The following is a 24,361-nucleotide window of genomic DNA, read 5'->3' on the forward strand; positions in this document are numbered from 1 at the left end:
CCCATCCCTGCCGGGTGACTTGGATTTTCTGGGGCTAGGAGACGAGGGATTGTCCCGAACCCCAAGTCTAGGGCTCCCCGACTCTACTCTGGAAGCCCGGCACCCGGAAGGCGCCGGGGTCCCGAGGGGCCTCGCCACATGGCCCTGGGCCCGCTGGACGACAGGGAGGGCGAGGAGACAGCCCACGGCCCCTGAATGCCACTGACCGGACACTGCGCAAACAGCTCAAATTCGCTTTAATGGGGGCGGCTCCCAGGTCCTGCCTGGGCCCCAAGGGGCTGGCGCTGGTGGGGACCGCAGTCTGCTTGCCCTTGCTGCCCTGCCTCCCCTTCCTGGCAGTCGGGTTGCCGGCCTTCCTCTTGCCCGAGGGCTTGGCGGTGGGGGGCCCCCCCGGGCGGGGCGGCGGCTCCTAGTCCAGCACCATGAAGTTGTAAAAGTAGTCCATGTCGGACACGGTATCTAGGACCTCGGGCACGCTGTAGTCCGAGGACTGCAGCTCGTCGGGCAGGTGCAGCGAGCGGATGTCGCTGGACGAGTCGTCCTTGCTGCCCCCGCTGTCGGGCAGGGCGGGCCCAGGGGGCTTGCACGGGGCCCCAGCGGGCTCAGCGCCACCCGGCAGGCAGTCAAAGAGCTTCCTCGTGTCCTCGAGCATCACCTTCTTGGGCGTCGTGAAGGCCCTGGCCACCTCAGGGGTCCTGGCCTCGCCTGCCCCCAGCGGGACCGCCTTGGGCTTGGTGGGGCCCGGCGGGTACAGCGGGCCGGGCCCGGCGCCGGGGGGCGGCTCCTTGAAGGCGAAGGTCAAGGGCTCGCCGGGCCCATCCAGCCAGCTCAGGCGGCCCTTGAGAGGTCCATAGGCGCCAGGGGGCAGCGTGGCCTCGGCGGGCAGCGTGGTGAGCAGCAGGGGCAACTTGCTCTCCTTGGGGGGCAGCGGGGGCGCCAGGCCTTGCTTGATCAAGGTGGGGGGCAGCTCCGCGAAGGCCGGGGACCCTCTGTCCCCTACGAAGCCCAGGGCCTCGGCCCCGGGTCCCTTGGACTGGAAGCAGGGCATGCGGTACCAGGGCCCCGCGGGGGGCGGCTGGTAGTGGCGGAACAGTGGGGGCAGCGGGGGCGGCACCGGGGCCCTGAAGCAGTGCTGTGCCTCCGGGAAGTAGGTGCCTGGCGAGGCGGGGCCCCCAGCCGCCAGCTTGTACAGGGACGACTGGCCAAAGTCGGTGGCGGCCCACTCGATTCGGTAGACGCGGGGGTCAAAGAAGCAGCCGCAGGGCGCCATCTGCAAACCTGTGGCCAGGGAGGGAGGCCCTGAGAGGGGCAGTTCTGGGACCCGCCTGGGGTGGACGGGGTCCAAACTGTGGGGCACGTCTGGGGCATGGAGAACACGGACCAATTTTGGGGTCCATTTGGGGAACAGGGACATAGGCTTTGCCTTTGGGGCCCTCTCTAGAGGTCAAGGGCCCCAGGCCTTGCTTTGGGGGCCCATCTGGGGGGCTGGGGACACCGGCCTGCCTTTGGGAGACCTGTTTGGGGAACAAGAAACATAGGCTTTGCCTTCAGGGCCCCATCTAGGGGATGAGGGACACAGACCTTGGTCCAGGGGTCTCTTTGGGGGACAGGGATTCGGGCCTTGCCTTCGGAGGAGGGAGCCATCTAGGGTCAAGGGTGGGAGCAAGATGCCCCTGCCCACTCCCCGGTCATCAAAGGTTGGTGGGAGGCCGGTACCTGCTGGAGGAGCTGGAAACACCTCTTTCTCCAGGTTTGGGGGGTGATAGACGTTGGAGGAACCTGTGGACAAAAACAGGCAGCTGGGTGGGGTCCTGAGGCTGGCGGGCAGAGCCCTGGTCCCTGCCCCGATGGGTGCCCCCCACCCTCGTACCCGCAGTGGGAAGAGGCTCTGTGCAGGCGGAAGCAGGCTGGCTGCCGGGCCCTTTGGTGGCGTCCAGGCTCCAGGGACTGAAGCCTTCTTGGGGAGCGGCGGGTGCGTAGAAGGGTTTGGGGTGCTGCATGGGGAGGCGGGGGCCTGGCCAGGCAGGCCAGGAGGGCAGCAGTTGGGAGCACAGGCAGCCCACTCAGAGAGGAGGCTCACTGTCCTGTGTAGTTCTGTTTCTACGGTTACTCCAGGCACAGGCTGTGGCCCGCCCACTGGTCAGGGTTCCGAGTAAGAGGCGGGGGAGGGGCGGGGCAGGCAGGGGCAGATGGGAAACCAAGGCAGCCAGAGATGGGCGTCACAGAGAGCATGGTGGACACTGGGCCCGGTCTGCTGCCTTCCGCCTCCCACCTCTGCCAGCAATGCCTGCCTGACAGCTCCAAGGCCCCTTCCTTCAGGCAGCCCGCCCTGATCCACACCCACACAGGCCAAGGCCCCATCTCATGAGCTATGGTGGCTTGTTTGTGGTCAAGGCCTTTGGGCACCAGCAGTGGCCAGTATGGGGCTGGTGAATGAGTGAGGAAGGAGGGAGCTGCGGGGATGGGGATGGTGGGGGAAAGCTGGGGTGGGGTGGGGGGTGGGGCAGCATGAGACAGCCTCAGGGTCACAAAAGGGCCTGGGTTTTAAAAGAATAAAATTTATTGCCTTCTCATTCCTTGGGGAGCCCGCTGGGCGCTCAGACACCCCCGCCCGCCCCTGCAGCTACTTGTAGGCGTTGGCCTTGTGCTTGGGCAGGAAGACGACATTGGGCGGCACCGGTCCCAGCAGCATCTCGCTGTGAGGAGGGCGGGAGCAGGGTCAGGCCTGGGGCGGGGTGGCCCCCGGCCCAGCTGGCCCCACACCCACTGGCTCCCTGGTGCACTATCTCCCAGGGCCTCGGCGGTTCCCGGGCACCTGATGCGGATCCAGTCGGCCGCCTTCTGGCTGGCCATGAGCGTCTCCAGGTAGTCGCGGCCCAGGTAGTAGGGCGGCCGCTCGTTGATCCTCTGCGGGAGCCGCTCCAGCAGGCCAACGGGCACGTACCTACAGACGGGGTGGGGGCGGCGGGGACGGGGTTGGGCCGGGCCTCCCCAAGACACCCCGCCCCGCCACCCCAATCCCACCTGCACAGGAAGGAGAGCCACTCAAGGAGGAAGCGGCGTGTCTTCTCCACGCCCTGCGTGTCCGAGCCCCAGCGCTCCAGGCCGTAGTGTGCGAAGTCCCGCAGGATGTCCAGGCGCTCAGACGACGAGATGTCCCAATGCCGCTGCTCCTTGATCTCCGTGAACAGCCACGGCTTGAGCAGGGCGCCGCTGCAGGCGGGCGGTGGTCAGCAGGCCGGTGGCGGAACCCCAGCCCCCAAACCCATGGTCCCCAACCTCCCGGCCATGCTCACACAACCTGCAAAGCCCAAGAGTTCCAAGCCACAACCCTGAGCCCACAGCTACAGAAAGTTCCAGTACCCTTCACCCCGGCCCCATAAGCAGCCACCTCTGACATCTCCCTGCCCGGGGAATAACAGAGCAGGGGGCGGGCTGGCGGGCTGGGGGGCACCGGCGTTGGGCACAAACTCAGACGCGCCCTCACCTTCCCCGAGCTGCAGGCTGGGCGCTCAGGGGTAGCCCTGGCTGGTTCTTTGTATCCCCGCCCCGGGCACACTTACCGGGCGATCATGATCCCAGCGACGCCAGTCTGCATGGCGCGGTTGGCGTCCTCGTACGACAAGATGTCCCCGTTTCCTGAAGGACAGAGACTGGGGCCTCAGGGAGCTGTGTGCAGGCGGGGATGCCGGGGCTTCGGGAGTTCTCCTCAGCCCAGCAGCATTCCCCATCGGGGCACGAGGGGGCCCAGGTGAGGAGTGGGCCCCGGTGCGTGGCCTCTGGTGGCAGGGGACCCACCGAAAAGGGGCATGGGGCTGGCTGCTGTCACGCACCGCTCGATGTAGTGCCAGTCGGCCAGCTTGGTGTAGCGCTGCTCCCGAGAGCGGCCCTGGAGCTGGAGGAGAGGCAGCCAGGTAGGGAGGGAGGGAGGGGCAGGGGGCGGAGAATCAGACAGAGACAGAGAGAGAGAAAGACCCAGAGAGCCCGGGAGAGACAGACTGAGAGAGACAGACAGACACACAGACAGACAGGTGGAGACAGAGATGGAGGGAGAGCCAAAGACCAGGAGGGAGGAGCAGGAAGGGAGGAATGGTTAGAAAGGGATGTGCCTCGGGGGTCCCAACACCCGCTGCGCCCCGAGTGAGTTGGAGTTGACGGCCCTCATGATACCCCGGCCCAACACATCACCAATCCCACTAGTAAGCATGCTTTATCTGTTTGACAAGTGTTTCTGATACCTGGCATCCCTAGCATCCCTGGCCTCACATCCTGTGCCCACAATTCCCAGGCTCTGGAAATTCCCTGGCATCCTCCCGGAAGACACACTCACTCAGGAAGCCCCCTAGAAACTCCTCTTCCTCCTCATCAGTGTCCACATGCCTGGCCGTGGCTGTCCATCTGCCAGCCCAGCCTCCTCTCCCACCACCTCTGTGCCGGCTCTCCACCCTTCTTCGGAGCTGCCCCAGAACCTTTCCAAAAATGCCTTTTCCTCCCTCTCAGCTCAGCCAGCGCCGGCTTCCCTCCTGGAAACCCACGTGTCCAAGCCTGGACTCTTGGGTGCAAACAATGAAGCTGAAAACGGGGGTGGGCGGGGTGGGCCAGTGTAAGGATTCAAGGGGATGTCTAGCCAGCTGGGACCAGGGCCCGCGAGGGGGCGCCAGGCTGGCTCTGGCTCTTGCCTTGTGCCCTCTCATCACCCCCCCTTCCCCCACCCCTGCAGGACGGGCCCCTCCGCGCACCAGGGACAGTTCTGCGTCTTGCAGGCTGCAACCCCAGGCTGTCTGCACGACGGGACTCAGAGCCACAGTTAGGGGGTGTGGATGACACGGGGGGCCGTGGGGGGGCGAGTGCATTTGGGGTCGGAGCCGGCAGCTGCGTTTGCAGAGCAAGCTGGGTCTTCAGTTTGAAGGGGGACCGGGGTCACCTGTGGGTGCGCCCCCAGCTGCTCCCCGCCGCGCCTGCTGGCGCCTTACAGAGCGTGCGTCTCCCATCCCGCCCCCAGGTGATGGTGAGCAACCCCCATTCCCTGGGGCTGCAGGCTGTCATCTACGAGGACGGCTACACCTACGAGGGGAACACCAAGCACAGACTGGTGAGCTCGCCCCTCCCCGTCCCCTCCCCCCCCCCCAAACCCACGGGAGAGGGGCTCGGCCTTAACCGACTGGGCCAGCCAGGTCCAGCCGCCTCAGGGTGTCCCTCGTCGGACCTCCTTCCTGCTTCCCTTCCTTACACACACCCAGATAAGGTGCTGTGGAATGTTGAGGGGACACAGCCCCCGCCCCTCCCCCACCCCAGGCAGGCCGCAGTCCCCCAGAGAGTGAGGGCAGCAGGTGTCACACAGAAGGGTCAAGGAGGATGTGGCGGGGAGCCTGACCCACCCGGGGAGGGCGTGAGACCTGAGTTAGCTGGGTAAACCCAGGCATCAGGAGACAAGCCGGGGCCACCGGGAGGGTCTTGGCCAAATATGGGTCTGGGGGATCCATAGGGCAGAGCCAGGCCTCACAGTCACACCAGGGAGTTGGGACTTGACCCCAGACCACAACAGACTCTTTGGATCAGACCATGTCACATCACAGCTAAGTAGGAGGGGAAACTAAGTCACGCCCCACTGTGGGTCCCCGGGACAAAGGCAGGGAGCTTGGGGGTCATTCCCATGAGCTTCCAGAAGCCTTTCACGGGCTTAGAACCAGAGGCAGGCTGGATGGCTCCCGGGTTCCTCCTCCCAACACCCCCATCCTGCCCTCCGTCTCTCCTGAACCCTGATTGCGGGACCACCCTGGGCTGTTCCACTCTTGTAGTTGCATTTTCTCTTTTGCTTCTGCAGAACATTTCACTGAGGCAGCAGCAGCACTGGGTCAGGGCTGACCCCAACTTCACCTCCAGGTATGTCATCACCCGGATGGTAGTGCTGGGTGGCCCCAGGGTGTCCCCTTAGCAGGAGCCAAGGAATCAGGGCCGACATCCAGACTCCCCCCACTCCAAGGACAGTAAGGCGAGAACCATTAAACTCTTACAGAGAGACAAATACCATATGATATCACTTATTTGTGGAATCTAAACTGTGACACGAATGGACTTATTTATGAAATAGAAACAGACTCAGATATAGAGAACAGACTTGTGGTTGCAAAGGGGAAGGGGGAGGTGGGGGAGGGATGCGTTGGGAGTTTGGGGTTAGCAGGTGCAAACTATTATATATAGGAGAGGTAAACAACAAGGCCCTGCTGTATAGCACAAGAACTAGATTCAATATCCTGTGATAAACCATAATGGAAAAGAATCTGAAAAAGAATATACATACAGGGCTTCCCTGGTGGTGCAGTGGTTAAGAATACGCCTGCCAATGCAGGGGACACGGGTTCAAGCCCTGGTCTGGGAGGATCCCACATGCCGTGGAGCAACAAGGCCCGTGTGCCACAACTACTGAGCCTGCGCGTCTGGAGCCTGTACTCCGCAACAAGAGAGGCCGCGACAGTGAGAGGCCCGCGCACCGCGACGAAAGTGGCCCCCGCTTGCCACAACTAGAGAAAGCCCTCGCACGGAAACGAAGACCCAACACAGCCAAAAATAAAAATAAATCGAAAAATTAAAAAATTTTTAAAAAAGAACAATGAGAAAACATTGTATGCAGCTAGGTGATAATAAAACGGGCTCAGATGCTCTTTTCAATAAGTAATTCTATATAAATTAACAAAACTGACTCAAAAAGAGGAAGAAACTAGAGGGAGGGTGGTGCCACCATGCGTGAGCAGATGTTCTTGGTCAATATTCTGGACAGACTGGATGAACAGATGAATGAATGAATGGAGAAATGGATGGATGGATGGATGGATGGATGGATGGATGGATGGATGGATGGGTGGATGGATGGATGGAAGGATGGGTGGATGCATAGATAAATGAATGAGTGGGTTGTTGATGCTTTTTACTGCAATAACACACACTCCCATTGCCTTGCAGCATAAAGAGACCCACAATATCAACCATCACTCTGGACATAGCCAACAAAGAAATTTCATGCTTGGACCTTAAGCCACTGTTATGACCAAAACTTTTGCTGTCCCATACTCTTTGTCCTTAGTGTTAAGACTGATGACAGCAGGCCTTGGCTGGCTTGTCCCCTAGTGGCTGGCCAAGCTCACACTCAGGATCTGGAAACGGAGGTGATTCTGCCCTGGTTGCCAAGGTCGCTGCCCCTTCCCCATCGTCTTCCCCCAGGGTTGTGCCTCAGGACACACCAACCTCGGAGCAGGTGTACTAGCTGGGGGTTATCAGACGGCGGGACCTTAGCGGTGCCCCACAGATCAGGCAGCTTCTTAGGACTTGACTCTGTGAGTCCCAGGCACCTGGACACCGCATTGCGACCCAGGCGCAGGGTTTCTGGTCCCGGCTGCGTCAAGTGCGCCCCCTCGTGGGCTTTCATGGTGCTCTCGCTGACCGGAGTCAGCGTCCACATCCCCGCCTTGGCTCTCCCCGCCACATCCCCCCGCCGCTGCAGACAGCCCGCATTTCAGTCGGTTGTGACCTGGAGAAGAAGATCGTCATTCAGAAGTGAGTATGTCGATATGGGGTGGAGAGTGGAGAAGTGAGAGGTGGCGAGGTGGGGAGTGGGGACTGGATGAGATGGTCACCATTGCTTCACAACTGCTAAAGTCGGGTGACACTACTCTGTCTGCTTTTGCATACGTTTAACATTTCCATAACGAATAGCTCAATAATTAATCCTAACAGATTAAGTTAGAGTCTACAGTGGGTGGCTGCCCTCTCCCACCACCCCCCACCGACTTGGTGAAATTTACATGTTCTCCCTGCTCCCTCATCCTTTGCTCATTCCCTTTCTCCCTTTTAGTCCCTGAGTTCCTCATTTTGATGAAAATTGCTCAGAGAGGGCTTCCCTGGTGGTGCAGTGGTTAGGAATCCGCCTGCCAATGCAGGGGACACAGGTTCAAGCCCTGGTCCGGGAAGATCCCACATGCCGCGGAGCAACTCAGCCCATGCGCCATAACTACTGAGCCTGCGCTCTAGAGCCTGCAAGCCACAACTACGGAGCCCGCCTGCCACAACTACTGAGCCCACGCGCCTCGAACCTGTGCCCCGCAACAAGAGAAGCCACCGCAGTGAGAAGCCCACGCTCCGCAAGGAAGAGCAGCCCCCGCTCGCCGCAACTAGAGAAAGCCCGTGCACAGCAACGAAGATCCAATGTAGCCAAAAATGAATAAATGAAGTAAATAAATTTATAAAACTGCTCAGAGATTTTGGGTTTAATCGCCTGCTGAAAATCTGAGGAACTTTGCCTCCAGGATCCATAGTTACTGCAAAGAACGCAGCCATGAGAGACCAAGAAAAAGAAAGGAAGAACCCCTGAAGACTGGCCAAACTGCCCTACGTTTTCCCCTTCGGGCGGTGGGGTGCCAGCAAATGAGCGACAGCCAGTTCTGGGGGAGGCCCAGATTTGTGGCATTTGCCAATTCCCGTGGTGTAAATGCTCCCATGGAGCCTACAGATCACTACCAAAGTGAGTCTCTACTGGCTCATGAAACTCCTGAGGATATAACAGCTGTCTCTCGGAGCTAGTAAGAGCCAGCCTCAGCGCTCCACTGCATGGGGCAATAATAAAGTCAAGTGACGGTTTTACCAGATTTTCCCCCCAAAAGGGAAACGCTTTATTGAGTCAATAAATGATGTTAGCAGTATTTAGAACATATGTGCAGGAAAGTCTTTAAAACAATCTTTTCAAAGCTGCTGCCATGGGCTTCCCTGGTGGCGCAGTGGTTGAGAGTCCGCCTGCCGATGCAGGGGACACAGGTTCATGCCCCGGTCCGGGAAGATCCCACATGCCGTGGAGCGCCTGGGCGCGTGAGCCATGGCCGCTGAGCCTGTGAGTCCGGAGCCTGTGCTCCACAACGGGAGAGGCCACAGCAGTGAGAGGCCTGCGTAACGCAAAGAAAAAAAAAAAAAAAAGCTGCTGCCATAAAGAGAGTGGGAAAGGTATTTGCCACACGTGTAACTAACAAGGGACTTGTATCCAGAATTTATAAAGAATTCCTACGAATCAGAAAAAAAAAAGTATAGAAAAAAATGGGCAAAAGGCTTGAGCAGGCACTCCCAAAAAAGGGGGGGAAAAGGCTGATAAACACAAAAAGGTGTTGAAAAAGTGGTCCATTTCATAGGAAAATGAAAATGAACGCTACGATAGAGACCGATACTCGGCACGAGCATGGCAGAATTGACAAAGCCTGCAAAGTAGTACTATAAGGATGGGAACCCCTCTGGCAGCCTCAGGAACCCCCAGACATTGCCGGTGGGCGTGTACATTTTTCGGCTGCTTTGGAAAGCACTTCTTTCCACCAGCAATTCCACTCATGCACATCTGCACTGATCTAGGTTCCAGAATGTTCTCAGCAGCATTACTCTGAATAGCTCCAAGCTGGAAGCAGGCCAACTGAAATGTCCATCGACAGAAGGATGGGTAAACCAAGTGCAGGGTTTTGGTACAACAGAATGTCACAGCAGGGAAAACGAACGGGGCAGAAGTGCCTGGATGGATCGTACAAACGTGGGCATGGAATCAAAAGAATACACAGCATGATTCTAGTCTTAAAAAAAAAAAAATCCAAAATCAGGGGAACTCCCTGGCAGTCCAGTGGTTAGGACTCTGCACTGCCACTGCAAGGGGCACAGGTTCCATCCCTGGTTGGGGAACTAAGATCCCACAAGCTGGGTGGCACAGAAAAAAAAAATCCAAAATCGGGCAAAAATAAACTACAGTCAGCCCTTGTATCTGCAGGTTCTGCATCCCCGGATTCAACCAGCCAAGGGTGGATCGTGTTTAAGTTCGTGGCTGGTTGAATCTGTGGCTGTGGACCCCGAGGATACAGAGGCCCCACTATGGGACTTGAGCATCCTCGGATTTTGTTATCTACGGCAGATCCTGGACCAATCCCCTGCAGATACCAAGGGAGGACTGCATGTTGCTTAAGAATACATGCACAGATGGTAACAGTACAAAGAAAAACAGGGAAAGGATTGTCTCAAAAGTCAGGACACCCAGCTCCCACATCTCCACGTGTAACATCATTCTCCAATACAAGGAATTAGGGCTCCTTGGCGAAATGGCTGATTCTAGGCCAGGCAGGGAAGATTCAAGATGAGCCTGGAGCATCTTGGAGAACCAGAAAGTAAGAAAGGGCTCAAAATTCAACCAATGGGGAGATAACATATGTCAAAGGGAACAATTCACAATTCTTTGGTCCCGCATGGGTTCGGGCAGCTTCTCACTATCTTTTGTTGCTCGCAGTGAAATCTCAGCCTGTTACAATGGCGTCCTCGACCCCGTGGCCCTTCAGGACAACTATAGCTACGTCATTGAGAGGTGAGCCCCCCCCCACACACACACATGTCCATTAGGTATGCATGAGCCAAAGGCGAATCAAGAATCATTATTTAAATTTTTATTTATGTATTTGGCCGCACGGCGCCAGCATGAGGAATCTTAGTTCCCCCACCAGGGACTGAAACCCCCTGCAGTGGAAGCTCAGAGTCTTAACCACTGGACCTCCAGGGAAGTCCCAAGAATCATTTTTAAACCGTAATGGAAAAGAAAACAATTTTTTTTTTGAAGAAAGGAAAAAAAGGATCATTTTAAAATTGATACCGTGCCAATTGATATCCAGCCCACAAGGAATCCGAGGGAGCGAGCAGACAGGTAGGGAAGGTGGCTGGGCCTTCGGGGAATCAGTGTGATGTGGCAGGGCCCCTGGCCCAGGTCTGCCCAGGCTCTGCCACCTTCTGGGCCAGCCTTCAGACCCCTCCCCAGCCTGCCACCAGCTCCTGGAGCCAGGTCCCCTCTTCATCCCAGCTAGCGGAGTTGGCCAGACACTGTCCAGCCAAGGCAGGAGGGGGTGGCCGGCCAAGGTGACCCCCTCTGCAGGGCGGCACAGAGAGCCCCTCCCACACTGGTGCACACCACCAACCCCCTGGCATGGGAAGACACTCGTGGGTCTTCTACGACGTGACCCTCCCCCCTCCAACACAAGCCAAGAGTCCGTCCCCCATCCAGACCCACGGCCGAGACGGAAACCGGTGCTGCTGGACTTGCCAACCAGTGAGGCTGCAGCCAGAGCGCCTGGGGGCATGAGAGTGTGTGAGTCAGGGGCTCCAGAGAGAGAGAAGCCACAGGATGTATGTGTGAGACAGAGAGACACAGAGGCACAGAGGCACAGAGAGACAGAGACAGAGTGACAGAGACAGAGATTTATTTTAAGGACTTGGTTCCCGGACTGTAGAGGTCTGGTGAGTGCACAGTCTGATGGGGGAGGCTGGGGGCTGGCAGCTCAGGGAAGAGTTGCAGTTCTAGTTCAAGGCCATCTGCAGGCCGACTTCTTTCTTGCTGGGGGAGGCCCATGTTTGTTCTACTCAGGCCTCCAGCTGCACCCACATTAGGGAGAGCACTGCTTTACTGATTTCAATATTAACCTCTGCCCCAAAGAAGAGCCTCACAGAAACACCCAGAATCTCATCTGAACACAGTCGAGGTGCTGGGGCCCAGCTAAGTGGACCCGGAATGTCAACCACCGCAGGGGTCCCAAGGTCATTTCGACCATGACTCTGACTCCCCCGCTCAGACACGCCTCCATGATCGTGACCCCATGTGCAGGGAAGAAGCGGAGCTGTGGGTGGGGGGACGTCCGGGCGCCTGGTGGGAGCTCGCCCGTGTCTGTGTCCTGCTCTCCCACACGGAAGCCTACGACCCCAACTTCCGGGGTCAGAAGGCCACGGAGGACCTGGAGGTGCCTTACCACTATGAGAAGCTGGGCTGCCCCATTCTCGTCTACTACGACACCCCATGGAAGCCGGTGGTGGAGCTGTGAGGACCCACCCCCCAGTCCCCCTCCCCGCCAGCCCCCCGCCGCCCTCACCATCATCACAGGCCCCCAGAGCCCTCTCCACCCCTTTGCTCTGGCCGCATCCTCTCCCTGCCTTTTCCCTCCGTAGCTCTCAGCTCACACGTCCCCTCCCCTTCCCCGTCTTAGCTCGGCGGCCTTAACAAAACACCACAGACTCGGGGGCTTAAACAGCAGACACTGACCTTCTCACAGTCCTAGAGGCCGGAAGTCCAAGTTCAAGGTGTGGGCAGGCTGCTTCCCCCAGGCCTCTCTCCTTGGCCGCAGAGGCTGCCACTTCCCGTGGCATCAGGGCCCACCCTTATCACCTCACTCAACTTTGATTGCCTCGTTAAAGGCCCCACCTCCAAATCCAGTCGCACTGGGTGTTAGGGCTTCACATAGGAATTTGGGGGACACATTTCAGGCCATGCCACTGGCTCTGCCCCCTTCGGTGGATTCTGTCTTCCTTCATTCCGTCCCCATCCCCACGCCGCCCCCGCACACCACTGCACTAAATAGCTGTTGACGGACTGAACGGTGGCAGAAACCACTCACACGTGGCAACACTTAGGTTCATTAGAACGTCACGTGTTAGCTCCTCGTGGCCTCAGTCGCACACCCAGGTGAGACTGTGGGCTGGGCACGCCCCGAACTCAGAGCTGCCACGTGGTGGGGTGCCTGCCGGCCTGGGGTGAGGACCAAGGGAAGGGTCCCATCAGAGGAGGGGTGTAAGCCCCAACCTGGCAGGAGACAAACGTGCATCCAAAAATAAGTTTTGTTTTTCTTTTTTCTGGCCCCCGCGTCTTGTGGGGAACTTAGTTCCCCGTCCCGGGATGGAAGCCGGGTACGCGGCAGTGGAAGCCCAGACCCCTAACCACTGGACCACCAGGGAATTCCCCCCCAAATAAGGATTTAGAACAACCTTAATTCACCGCCCTAAATGTATACCTCTGGAATGTTTGCAGGTGTCAAAAAATAAGCAACCCCCAGTCCCTGACCCCGACCTCGTCAGCGTCCTGTCCAAATAAGCAACCCCGACCCCGTCAGCGTCCTGTCCCCACCTGCCACTGCATATCCGCGTTGTCTGTCCCAGAAGTGTCAGCCTGGTGGGGGGAGAGGGTGGCCCTGCCCTGCTCTGCCACCTCCCACCACCCCCAGATGGTCTCACAACACATCAGGGCCCCCAGCCTCCCCCCCCAACGACGGCCCCCCAGCAGCCTTGCCTGTGTATGGTGTGTCCCAGGTGGAGGGAAGGAAAGTTCCAGGAGGTGGTCGAGGCCGAGTACGTCCTGCTGGAGGTGAACGGGCTGTTCACGTACACACGCCCTGACGGCCGACATGGCCCTCTGCAGTTCCCAGCCGCAGAACTGGACCACCATCGCCAAGACGGCCGGCGACAAAGGGCCCTTCGCCTGGGACCGAGAGGTAGGGCCTGCGTTCTGATTATTCCCAAAACAGGTCGCAGAAGGCGACGACAGGTCAGGCCCACTGTGTGTTGGGGGCCGACTCAGTCTGTTCAGGCTGCTGTAAAGATCACCATGGACCCTGCGGCTTGTAACAACAGCATTGGTTTCTCACGGTTCTGGAGGCTGAGTCCAAGATCAAGGCGCCAGCAGATTTGGTGTCTGGCTCCTGGGTGGTGCCTTCTGTGTCCTCACATGGCAGAAGGAGGAGGGAGCACTCCTGGGTCCCTTTATAAGGGCGCCAATCTCCTTCAGGAGGGCTCCACCCCCAGGACCTAATCAGCTCCCAAAGGCCCCGCCTCCTAATACATCACCTTCTGGGGTAGGTTTCAACATATGAATGGGTGGGGGGCGTGGCAGACATTCAGTCTCTAGATGGGGCGGCAGGGGATGGAAATGTAAGATGCACAAACTCTTTGGGAATCTCTCCCAAGGGAATCGGAGACGATCGGAGGTGTAGGGACGAAGGCGCTCATGGAGCAGACTGCTGATGATGTGCAAACTTCTGGAACCATCCAAATGCCTGTCATTTAAGGGGCTTGATTATATTTACGGTCTGTTCTGCTCAAGGTGAAATTCACATAACCGATAATGAACGATTTTAACGCGTGCAACTCCTACAACTCGGGTATGCGTTTTGTGCATTCGCAATATTACCCAAACACCACCACCCTGACCGTTTCTTTAAAAAGAACGAGCCACACACGGAGCTTTGCTTATTTATTATTTTCTGACTGTGCCGGTGTTTGTATTTGCATTCTTTTTATTAGCCCTCTCGTTCAAAGTGGCATGCATGCATTTAAGAGATTGTCCCATTACTTTTTTTTCCCATCAGCCCTGGTGGCCGATTTTGTAGAACCCTGAGGGCTTTTCTATCAAGACAGAGCCACAGTGCCTGCATGTCCAGCACAGTCATTGGATGGGCTGGCTGTTAAACAGCCACTGAACTGCTAAAACACTAAAAACCATGAGGTGGAGCTAGCTGTGGCAAATAAATGGTCTTTAGGCAAAGCAGCTGTCTCCATTTTATTTCACATAGTTTATATGCAGTCCAGCTTTTCTTCTTTTACTCCCAAAGGATTTTTTTTTTTTTTTTTTTTTTTTTTTGCGCCATGGACCCAGCTGCTCTGCAGCATGTGGGATCTTCCCGGACCGGGGCACGAACCCATGTCCCCTGCACTGGCAGGCGGACTCTCAACCACTGCACCACCAGGGAAGGCCCCTTCTCTGCATTTTTAAGAGCTCTTTATAGACCCATGAGATTAAGCTTTTATTTGCGATGTAATTTGCTAATAGTTCCCCCAGTTTGCCTCTTTTGTCTTTCGGTTTTTGCTTACTTTGCCATGCAAAATGAGTTCCTTCTATTCTCTTTCTTTATTTTTGGCTGCACCACGGTGCATGCGGGATCTTAGTTCCCCGACCAGGAATCAGCCCCATGCCCCCTGCAGTGGAAGCGTGGATTCTTAACCACTGGACCGCCAGGGAAGTCCCGAGTTCCTTATTTCTCATAACGTTGGACTCACTGCTATTTTTACACTTTTGCTTTGGGAATGTCCATCTCTTCTCTTGTTTACAAGCCTAGCCCCATCCTCCCTTCTGGGTCCACAGGCAAATAGTGCAGAAGATCAGGGTGTAGGCGAGACCCTTAGTATGTGTTTAGCTCAGGGAGCCAGCGTGATGCACCGGTGAAGGGCAAACAGTTGAGTTCAAGGGCATATCCCCCTTTATGTGACACCCCGGGATCTGAAGGCAGGGTGGAGAAGCCACAGCTGCCACCTGGGCACCCACGACTGCTTCCCGAGAAGCCCTGGTGGCTCTGTCTCACTTCCACCGTCAGGTTCCCCAGGTGTGTTAGTCAGCTAGGGCTGTGTAACAAAAGGACCACAAACCAGATGGGTTAAACACCAGAAATTTATCCTCTCCCAGTTCTGGAGGCCAAAAGTCCCAGATCGAGGTGTCGGTAGGGCTGGTTCCTTCTGAGTCCATGAGGGAGAATCTGTCCCAGGCCTCTGGCCTGGTTTCTGGTGATTTGCTGGCCATCTTTGCATTCCTTGGCTTGTAGATGCATCGCCCCAATCGCTTGCTTCATCTTCCCATGGTCTTGTCCCTGTGCGTGTCGTCTCTGGGTCTAAATTTCCCCTTATTCTAAGGACACCAGCCATACTGGATCAGGCCCACTCTAGTGACCTCATGTTCACTTGATTCCCTGTAAAGACCCCATCTCCAAATAAGGTCACCACCTGAGGTCCTGGGGGTTAGGACTCTGACATATGACTTGTGGGAGGGACTCAACTCAGCCCATAACACCAAGAGCACATGCCATCAGCAGCATGTGATTCATACCAAGACTCACAGTTGCAAGGGACCCTGGTGAGCAGAGCTGTTATGCCTGCAGCCCCCAAAGCTGGGGCAGGCACAGGAGAAGGAAGGTGGGAAGAAGGCTCCACAGTCACCAATCGGCTGGCCTGCCCAGCGGGCACTTGGTCCTGGACTCACACCCCTGGGTGCTGGTGGGTGGTGGCACCGGTGGGGCCGTGTGTGCGGCGGTAGCGCCTGTGGGCTGGCACGGTCCTTCCCGGCCCCCGGGGCCAGCAGGCACGTCTCTGTCCTCCTCCCCAGAATTATGTGAGCTGCCACGACCCTAACAACAATGCACCCTTGAGATGGCCCAAAGTCCCGTATCAGATCTTGGGAGGCCCGACAGAGAACAAGGTCGTTTTCGACCAAAGAAACGGCATCTACATCTTCTTCATTTCCATCGTGGATCCATACTACAGGTGAGTCACCCTGTACCAGGGGCCTCTGGGGGAAGAGCTGGCTCTCTGGGGGCAGGTTGCACACATGAGGGGGACCCACTTTTCTCCCTCCTCTAGGATGACATTTGTTCACTTCCTAAATAAATCCTCATTCAAAGGCCATGCTGGGTGCGGGGGAACAGCAATGACCAGCAGCCCTGTCCCCGCCCTCAGGGACCAGAGTCACCCTCATGCCATGTCTAACGGGTGGGGTGCAGGGGCCGGTGTAGACTGGCTCCCAAACACGGATCATTAGATATCCAGGGATTTTGCAAGCCGGTTGGCTTCCCGCTGGCAGCCGGAGTACTGACACCACGGAAAGGAAACTGACACTCATTACAGGCCAGCCCAACCCTGCCCCAGGAGCTGGCTGTTAATACTCGCCACCCACTGTGCTGGTTCAGATCATTAACGTCTCCCACTGGGAGGGGGAACATGGACGGCATTATTCCCTGCTCCCCCATCACCTATCCCTTCCACACGGACACAAAGTCCACCCCAAAAGCACGGGGAGACCCTGCCTTCCCTAAAGGTCCCAGACCCTGGACCAGCTCTGGGATGCCACTGGCAGAAGGCACCAGGGTGGGGATGCCCAGGGGAGAGAGGCGTCTGCCTGCAAGGCTCATCCCCTGCCCTCCCTGCACCTTGCCTCCAGCAGAGCCCCCAGCGACTTCCCCCCCTTACCTGGGTGTCCTTCCCTCCATCCTGCCATCCCCACCTGCTCGCAGCCACCTGAGGGACGCTTGTGGCCCCGCTCAAGCCCCCCACTCCGCGTCCACTGTGATGAGAGCTTTGTTGGTCTCTTCTGCCCGCCCCCCACACTGAGCCTGGGCATGGAGGCGGGGGGGAATCCCTTGTCTCCAGAGCAGGGGACCACAGGGGTCCTGGGGAAAAATACGATCTCTGCGAAAATATGTAAGATGTTACGGAAAAACCCAAACGAACTTTTTGGCCAACACAATACAGAGACGACCGCAGATTTATAGAGGATAGAAGTTAAGTGGATATAAATGGAACTCAGTGCCCGGCGTCAATGCTCCAGGCCCAGCTCTTGTCCCCGTGAGTTTTAAAACGTTTGCCGGGGGAATTCCCTGGCGGTCCAGTGGTTAGGCTCTGCGCTTTCACTGCCGAGGACCTGGGTTCGATCCTCGGTCGGGGAACTAAGATACTGCAAGCTGAGCAGCGTGGCCAAAAAATAAAAAAAAACCAGTTTGCTGGGGTGAAGGGTGAGGCCCCCAAAGGCGGTGCCCCACGGCCTCTCCCTGCCCGCCCCTCGCAGCTACTGTCACCTGGAGACCACCTTCAGCGTCTACGTCTACGGGGCCTTCCCACTGCCCATCTTCCCGCCTGAGATCACCATCGTCCTGCTCACGGGGGCCACCCTGCTGTCTGTATGGCTGGCCTACATGATCCCCGAGCTGCTGCACACTGAGCAGGGCCTCAGGGTCAAGGGCTTCTGGGTCAGTCTGCGCAGGAGATGCAGGAAGTCTCGTGCGTGTGTCTGGGCCAGGTGCTGAGCACGCCCTGGGGTTGGAGGTGGGGTGGCAGGGAGGGGGCAGAGTTGTCTTGAAATAAAGCGTTTGGTAAGAGAGCCGGCAGCAGTGGGTGTCACTCATGTTTTGTGGGGTTTCTACACCCACCTGCCTCCCTCAACATTCTGGCACCACAGTCCCTTTGAACTACGGCACCTACGTGGGTTGTCAACAGTGAGAATGTGGGCGGCCCAAGTCCCAGCGAACAGGAGCTTTTGGTGAAACGAGCCGGCACGGGCATGTGGTGAGATCATCAACCGGCAAGTCCCAGAGATGCATCGGACACTTGACGTGTTCTGTTAGAGAAACGTGAGACCCAAGGAAAAGGGCGGGGGCTGCAGAAGACGGGGACGGGGCGTGGGTCCACCTCTGTTGATAAGCCCTGACATATACGCAGACCAACATGCTTACGTGTGTTTCGTGATGTCCATGAACAAAACTTGGAAGCATAGCACATATTTCACACGTACCTGTGTTATGCATACATATGTATACAGATGATGTGCGCACATGCATGTGTATACGTATGTGCAGAGGTATGTATACATACATGTATATAACACGTAGGTACATAAGGCATACACATACACGCGTGTGTAGATATTGTGCATGTATGTGCCTGTGTGTATACATGTACATGCATATTGCCTATGTGTGGATGATGTGTACATACATCTACACGTGTATTCATATGTCTATAATACACGTTCACGTACGTGTGTAGGCATGTGTGGGTGATGTGTATGTCACACGCGAGCACTTGTATAATGTGAACACACGTGTGCGCATGTATATATGCATAAGCTCATCACGCACGTGTGTAGATAACATGCATGCTCACACGTGTACATGCACGTATGCATGTGTACAGATGCATGCATCTGTACGTGTACACACCTGTGTATGCACATGTGAATACACATATAGGTGTGCATACAATGTACACATACGTGTATATGCATGTCTGATCAGTCTATCCATCCGTTCAGAGCTTCCCTCTCCCACACTTCATTCAAACCCCAGGTGGCACGGGACAGTTGTCTCATTCTAGTGAAAACTTTCTCAATGACTTTTCTGATCACTCTGAGGTTAAAAGAACACATCCAACGGTCATTTAAACTGCGCGACACAGGGAATTCCCTGGAGGTCCCGTGGTAGGACTCTGTGCTTTCACTGCTGGGGCCTGGGTTCAATCCCTGGTCGGGAAGTACGATCCCGCAAGTGGCTCGGCCAGAAAAAAAAAAAAAATTGCCCAGTACGCTCTCCACCCAGTCGTTAAAAACCTCCACTCCCACACCCACTGCAGTGGGCAGTCACCACACCCCCACCTCCGGGGGCTGCCTGGTCCACCTTCCACGCCTCTCTGGAGGGGACGGGTTAGGCTGCCAGGTGATCCTCATTTCACAACCCTTGGCCCGCATTAATCTTAAAGAAAATCAAGCCCATCCTGTCACATCTGCCTCATTTGCCAGGGCCTTCCCTTCTTGGGGGCACTTCGTATTTGTCTCAAAAATACCCCTAACACGGCTGCAGGCACAGCAGGCTGAGAGGGAAGCGGGGGAAGGGAGCTCCTGGCTCCTCCAGGCCCGCATCCTGTTCACAACACAGACAGGCGGTGATCCCGGTACAGCCCAGACTGGCTGGCCACCTCTGTCTCCCTGAGCCCTGGAACCCGTAGGCTCGAGGCATGGTGCCAGCAGCCAAGACCCCCTGCCCACACGCAGCCACCTCCTGGATCCTAGTCAAGCGCCCTGGGTTCCCCAGCAGAGACCAGCAGGGAAGGTCCCCGAGACCCAGCCCAGGGCCTGGGGCAGGAGGGCCCTTCCTCTGGCAGGGGAGGGGAGCTCCATCTCTCCTTACCTCCTTAGGTGTCACTGGGAAACCAACTCACCCCCTTCACAGTCGCCTGGAGTATTTCAGGGGAGGGTGTGGCCGGCGGCTGCCCCGGGCTCTCCAGAAGCAAAAGGCAGACGAGAGCCTGGCCCAGGGTACAGGGGGGAGGGAGCTCCGTGGACTGGAGAGGGAAGGAGCGGAGGCAGGAGGGAACAGGTGTGAGCACTGAAGCTCCAAAACCACTGCAAGCCCACCCCGTGCCTGCCCCCTGGGAAGCAGAACCCAGGTGTGGCTGGGCCCGAGGCAGAGATGCAGGGGCCTGGCTGGATGCCCATCCTGGGACAGGCACACCCACCCTGGCCTCTGGCCCCCAGCTGGGCTGCAGGTGCACTCTGCATGCCCGTCTGGGTCACCTGTGTGCCAGGTGGACACCGTCTCCCACATGCCTGCCCTGCCCCCACTCTCAGACCTCCACCCAGCACTTGCCTCTGCACCCCAGGCCCCCCAGCTCTCCGCGTGAACACGAGCGGGGGCGTTCCCATTCACCATCGGGGACACCGGCCCCTCCACCTGGGCCGAGGCCGAGCCCAGCCCGCAGGCCTCTCCCCAGGCCCCACCCCGCTTGCTGCTGTGTCTCCAGGCAAGTTCCTGCCCATCTCTGGGCAGACCTGACTTTCCCCATCAAACATGGAGGTGAAATCCTTGCAGTGCACGAGTCCGGGCAGTGTCTCCCCACTTTCCAGCAGCACCCCCATCCCTGCCGGGTGACTTGGATTTTCTGGGGCTAGGAGACGAGGGATTGTCCCGAACCCCAAGTCTAGGGCTCCCCGACTCTACTCTGGAAGCCCGGCACCCGGAAGGCGCCGGGGTCCCGAGGGGCCTCGCCACATGGCCCTGGGCCCGCTGGACGACAGGGAGGGCGAGGAGACAGCCCACGGCCCCTGAATGCCACTGACCGGACACTGCGCAAACAGCTCAAATTCGCTTTAATGGGGGGCGGCTCCCAGGTCCTGCCTGGGCCCCAAGGGGCTGGCGCTGGTGGGGACCGCAGTCTGCTTGCCCTTGCTGCCCTGCCTCCCCTTCCTGGCAGTCGGGTTGCCGGCCTTCCTCTTGCCCGAGGGCTTGGCGGTGGGGGGCCCCCCCGGGCGGGGCGGCGGCTCCTAGTCCAGCACCATGAAGTTGTAAAAGTAGTCCATGTCGGACACGGTATCTAGGACCTCGGGCACGCTGTAGTCCGAGGACTGCAGCTCGTCGGGCAGGTGCAGCGAGCGGATGTCGCTGGACGAGTCGTCCTTGCCGCCCCCGCTGTCGGGCAGGGCGGGCCCAGGGGGCTTGCACGGGGCCCCAGCGGGCTCAGCGCCACCCGGCAGGCAGTCAAAGAGCTTCCTCGTGTCCTCGAGCATCACCTTCTTGGGCCTCGTGAAGGCCCTGGCCACCTCAGGGGTCCTGGCCTCGCCTGCCCCCAGCGGGACCGCCTTGGGCTTGGTGGGGCCCGGCGGGTACAGCGGGCCGGGCCCGGCGCCGGGGGGCGGCTCCTTGAAGGCGAAGGTCAAGGGCTCGCCGGGCCCATCCAGCCAGCTCAGGCGGCCCTTGAGAGGTCCATAGGCGCCAGGGGGCAGCGTGGCCTCGGCGGGCAGCGTGGTGAGCAGCAGGGGCAACTTGCTCTCCTTGGGGGGCAGCGGGGGCGCCAGGCCTTGCTTGATCAAGGTGGGGGGCAGCTCCGCGAAGGCCGGGGACCCTCTGTCCCCTACGAAGCCCAGGGCCTCGGCCCCGGGTCCCTTGGACTGGAAGCAGGGCATGCGGTACCAGGGCCCCGCGGGGGGCGGCTGGTAGTGGCGGAACAGTGGGGGCAGCGGGGGCGGCACCGGGGCCCTGAGGCAGTGCTGTGCCTCCGGGAAGTAGGTGCCTGGCGAGGCGGGGCCCCCAGCCGCCAGCTTGTACAGGGACGACTGGCCAAAGTCGGTGGTGGCCCACTCGATTCGGTAGACGCGGGGGTCAAAGAAGCAGCCGCAGGGCGCCATCTGGAAACCTGTGGCCAGGGAGGGCGGCCCTGAGAGGGGCAGTTCTGGGACCCGCCTGGGGTGGACGGGGTCCAAAGTGTGGGGCACGTCTGGGGCATGGAGAACACGGACCAATTTTGGGGTCCATTTGGGGAACAGGGACATAGGCTTTGCCTTTGGGGCCCTCTCTAGAGGTCAGGGGCCCCAGGCCTTGCTTTGGGGGCCCATCTGGGGGGCTGGGGACACCGGCCTGCCTTTGGGAGACCTGTTTGGGGAACAAGAAACATAGGCTTTGCCTTCAGGGCCCCATCTAGGGGATGAGGGACACAGACCTTGGTCCAGGGGTCTCTTTGGGGGACAGGGATTCGGGCCTTGCCTTCGGAGGAGGGAGCCATCTAGGGTCAAGGGTGGGAGCAAGATGCCCCTGCCCACTCCCCGGTCATCAAAGGTTGGTGGGAGGCCGGTACCTGCTGGAGGAGCTGGAAACACCTCTTTCTCCAGGTTTGGGGGGTGATAGACGTTGGAGGAACCTGTGGACAAAAACAGGCAGCTGGGTGGGGTCCTGAGGCTGGCGGGCAGAGCCCTGGTCCCTGCCCCGATGGGTGCCCCCCACCCTCGTACCCGCAGTGGGAAGAGGCTCTGTGCAGGCGGAAGCAGGCTGGCTGCCGGGCCCTTTGGTGGCGTCCAGGCTCCAGGGACTGAAGCCTTCTTGGGGAGCGGCGGATGCGTAGAAGGGTTTGGGGTGCTGCATGGGGAGGCGGGGGCCTGGCCAGGCAGGCCAGGAGGGCAGCAGTTGGGAGCACAGGCAGCCCACTCAGAGAGGAGGCTCACTGTCCTGTGTAGTTCTGTTTCTACGGTTACTCCAGGCACAGGCTGTGGCCCGCCCACTGGTCAGGGTTCCGAGTAAGGGGCGGGGGAGGGGCGGGGCAGGCAGGGGCAGATGGGAAACCAAGGCAGCCAGAGATGGGCGTCACAGAGAGCATGGTGGACACTGGGCCCGGTCTGCTGCCTTCCGCCTCCCACCTCTGCCAGCAATGCCTGCCTGACAGCTCCAAGGCCCCTTCCTTCAGGCAGCCCGCCCTGATCCACACCCACACAGGCCAAGGCCCCATCTCATGAGCTATGGTGGCTTGTTTGTGGTCAAGGCCTTTGGGCACCAGCAGTGGCCAGTATGGGGCTGGTGAATGAGTGAGGAAGGAGGGAGCTGCGGGGATGGGGATGGTGGGGGAAAGCTGGGGTGGGGTGGGGGGGTGGGGCAGCATGAGACAGCCTCAGGGTCACAAAAGGGCCTGGGTTTTAAAAGAATAAAATTTATTGCCTTCTCATTCCTTGGGGAGCCCGCTGGGCGCTCAGACACCCCCGCCCGCCCCTGCAGCTACTTGTAGGCGTTGGCCTTGTGCTTGGGCAGGAAGACGACATTGGGCGGCACCGGTCCCAGCAGCATCTCGCTGTGAGGAGGGCGGGAGCAGGGTCAGGCCTGGGGCGGGGTGGCCCCCGGCCCAGCTGGCCCCACACCCACTGGCTCCCTGGTGCACTATCTCCCAGGGCCTCGGCGGTTCCCGGGCACCTGATGCGGATCCAGTCGGCCGCCTTCTGGCTGGCCATGAGCGTCTCCAGGTAGTCGCGGCCCAGGTAGTAGGGCGGCCGCTCGTTGATCCTCTGCGGGAGCCGCTCCAGCAGGCCAACGGGCACGTACCTACAGACGGGGTGGGGGCGGCGGGGACGGGGTTGGGCCGGGCCTCCCCAAGACACCCCGCCCCGCCACCCCAATCCCACCTGCACAGGAAGGAGAGCCACTCAAGGAGGAAGCGGCGTGTCTTCTCCACGCCCTGCGTGTCCGAGCCCCAGCGCTCCAGGCCGTAGTGTGCGAAGTCCCGCAGGATGTCCAGGCGCTCAGACGACGAGATGTCCCAATGCCGCTGCTCCTTGATCTCCGTGAACAGCCACGGCTTGAGCAGGGCGCCGCTGCAGGCGGGCGGTGGTCAGCAGGCCGGTGGCGGAACCCCAGCCCCCAAACCCATGGTCCCCAACCTCCCGGCCATGCTCACACAACCTGCAAAGCCCAAGAGTTCCAAGCCACAACCCTGAGCCCACAGCTACAGAAAGTTCCAGTACCCTTCACCCCGGCCCCATAAGCAGCCACCTCTGACATCTCCCTGCCCGGGGAATAACAGAGCAGGGGGCGGGCTGGCGGGCTGGGGGGCACCGGCGTTGGGCACAAACTCAGACGCGCCCTCACCTTCCCCGAGCTGCAGGCTGGGCGCTCAGGGGTAGCCCTGGCTGGTTCTTTGTATCCCCGCCCCGGGCACACTTACCGGGCGATCATGATCCCAGCGACGCCAGTCTGCATGGCGCGGTTGGCGTCCTCGTACGACAAGATGTCCCCGTTTCCTGAGGGACAGAGACTGGGGCCTCAGGGAGCTGTGTGCAGGCGGGGATGCCGGGGCTTCGGGAGTTCTCCTCAGCCCAGCAGCATTCCCCATCGGGGCACGAGGGGGCCCAGGTGAGGAGTGGGCCCCGGTGCGTGGCCTCTGGTGGCAGGGGACCCACCGAAAAGGGGCATGGGGCTGGCTGCTGTCACGCACCGCTCGATGTAGTGCCAGTCGGCCAGCTTGGTGTAGCGCTGCTCCCGCGAGCGGCCCTGGAGCTGGAGGAGAGGCAGCCAGGTAGGGAGGGAGGGAGGGGCAGGGGGCGGAGAATCAGACAGAGACAGAGAGAGAGAAAGACCCAGAGAGCCCGGGAGAGACAGACTGAGAGAGACAGACAGACACACAGACAGACAGGTGGAGACAGAGATGGAGGGAGAGCCAAAGACCAGGAGGGAGGAGCAGGAAGGGAGGAATGGTTAGAAAG

The 24,361-nt window shown here is 59.1% G+C and overlaps 1 protein-coding gene and 2 pseudogenes across 3 annotated transcripts; 1 reads left to right on the forward strand and 2 right to left on the reverse strand.

Moving 5' to 3' along the window:
- Nucleotides 1-67: 67 nt before the first annotated feature.
- On the reverse strand, nucleotides 68-2,232 carry LOC307051123 (proline-rich protein 22-like; annotated as a pseudogene). Its single transcript has 3 exons — nucleotides 1,871-2,232; nucleotides 1,717-1,779; nucleotides 68-1,278 (listed from the first exon to the last, which is right to left on the reverse strand). The product of its transcript is annotated as a proline-rich protein 22-like (transcript).
- Nucleotides 2,233-4,103: 1,871 nt separating this feature from the next.
- Nucleotides 4,104-17,660, forward strand: LOC307051124 (cation channel sperm-associated auxiliary subunit delta-like; the record flags this gene model as incomplete). The annotated part of the gene is given in 11 exon segments (XM_079701470.1): nucleotides 4,104-4,199; nucleotides 5,003-5,092; nucleotides 5,825-5,883; nucleotides 6,961-7,039; nucleotides 7,499-7,551; nucleotides 10,298-10,372; nucleotides 11,738-11,866; nucleotides 13,129-13,206; nucleotides 13,208-13,310; nucleotides 15,968-16,125; nucleotides 17,423-17,660. Coding segments are annotated over 11 exon segments (1,158 nt in total).
- A 2,834-nt stretch (nucleotides 17,661-20,494) lies between these two features.
- On the reverse strand, nucleotides 20,495-22,491 carry LOC307052844 (proline-rich protein 22-like; annotated as a pseudogene). Its single transcript has 3 exons — nucleotides 22,130-22,491; nucleotides 21,976-22,038; nucleotides 20,495-21,537 (listed from the first exon to the last, which is right to left on the reverse strand). The product of its transcript is annotated as a proline-rich protein 22-like (transcript).
- Between the last annotated feature and the right edge of the window lie 1,870 nt (nucleotides 22,492-24,361).

Source organism: Hyperoodon ampullatus (genome assembly GCF_949752795.1).
Source record: "Hyperoodon ampullatus genome assembly, chromosome: 4".
NCBI classification, from domain to species: Eukaryota; Metazoa; Chordata; class Mammalia; order Artiodactyla; family Ziphiidae; genus Hyperoodon; species Hyperoodon ampullatus.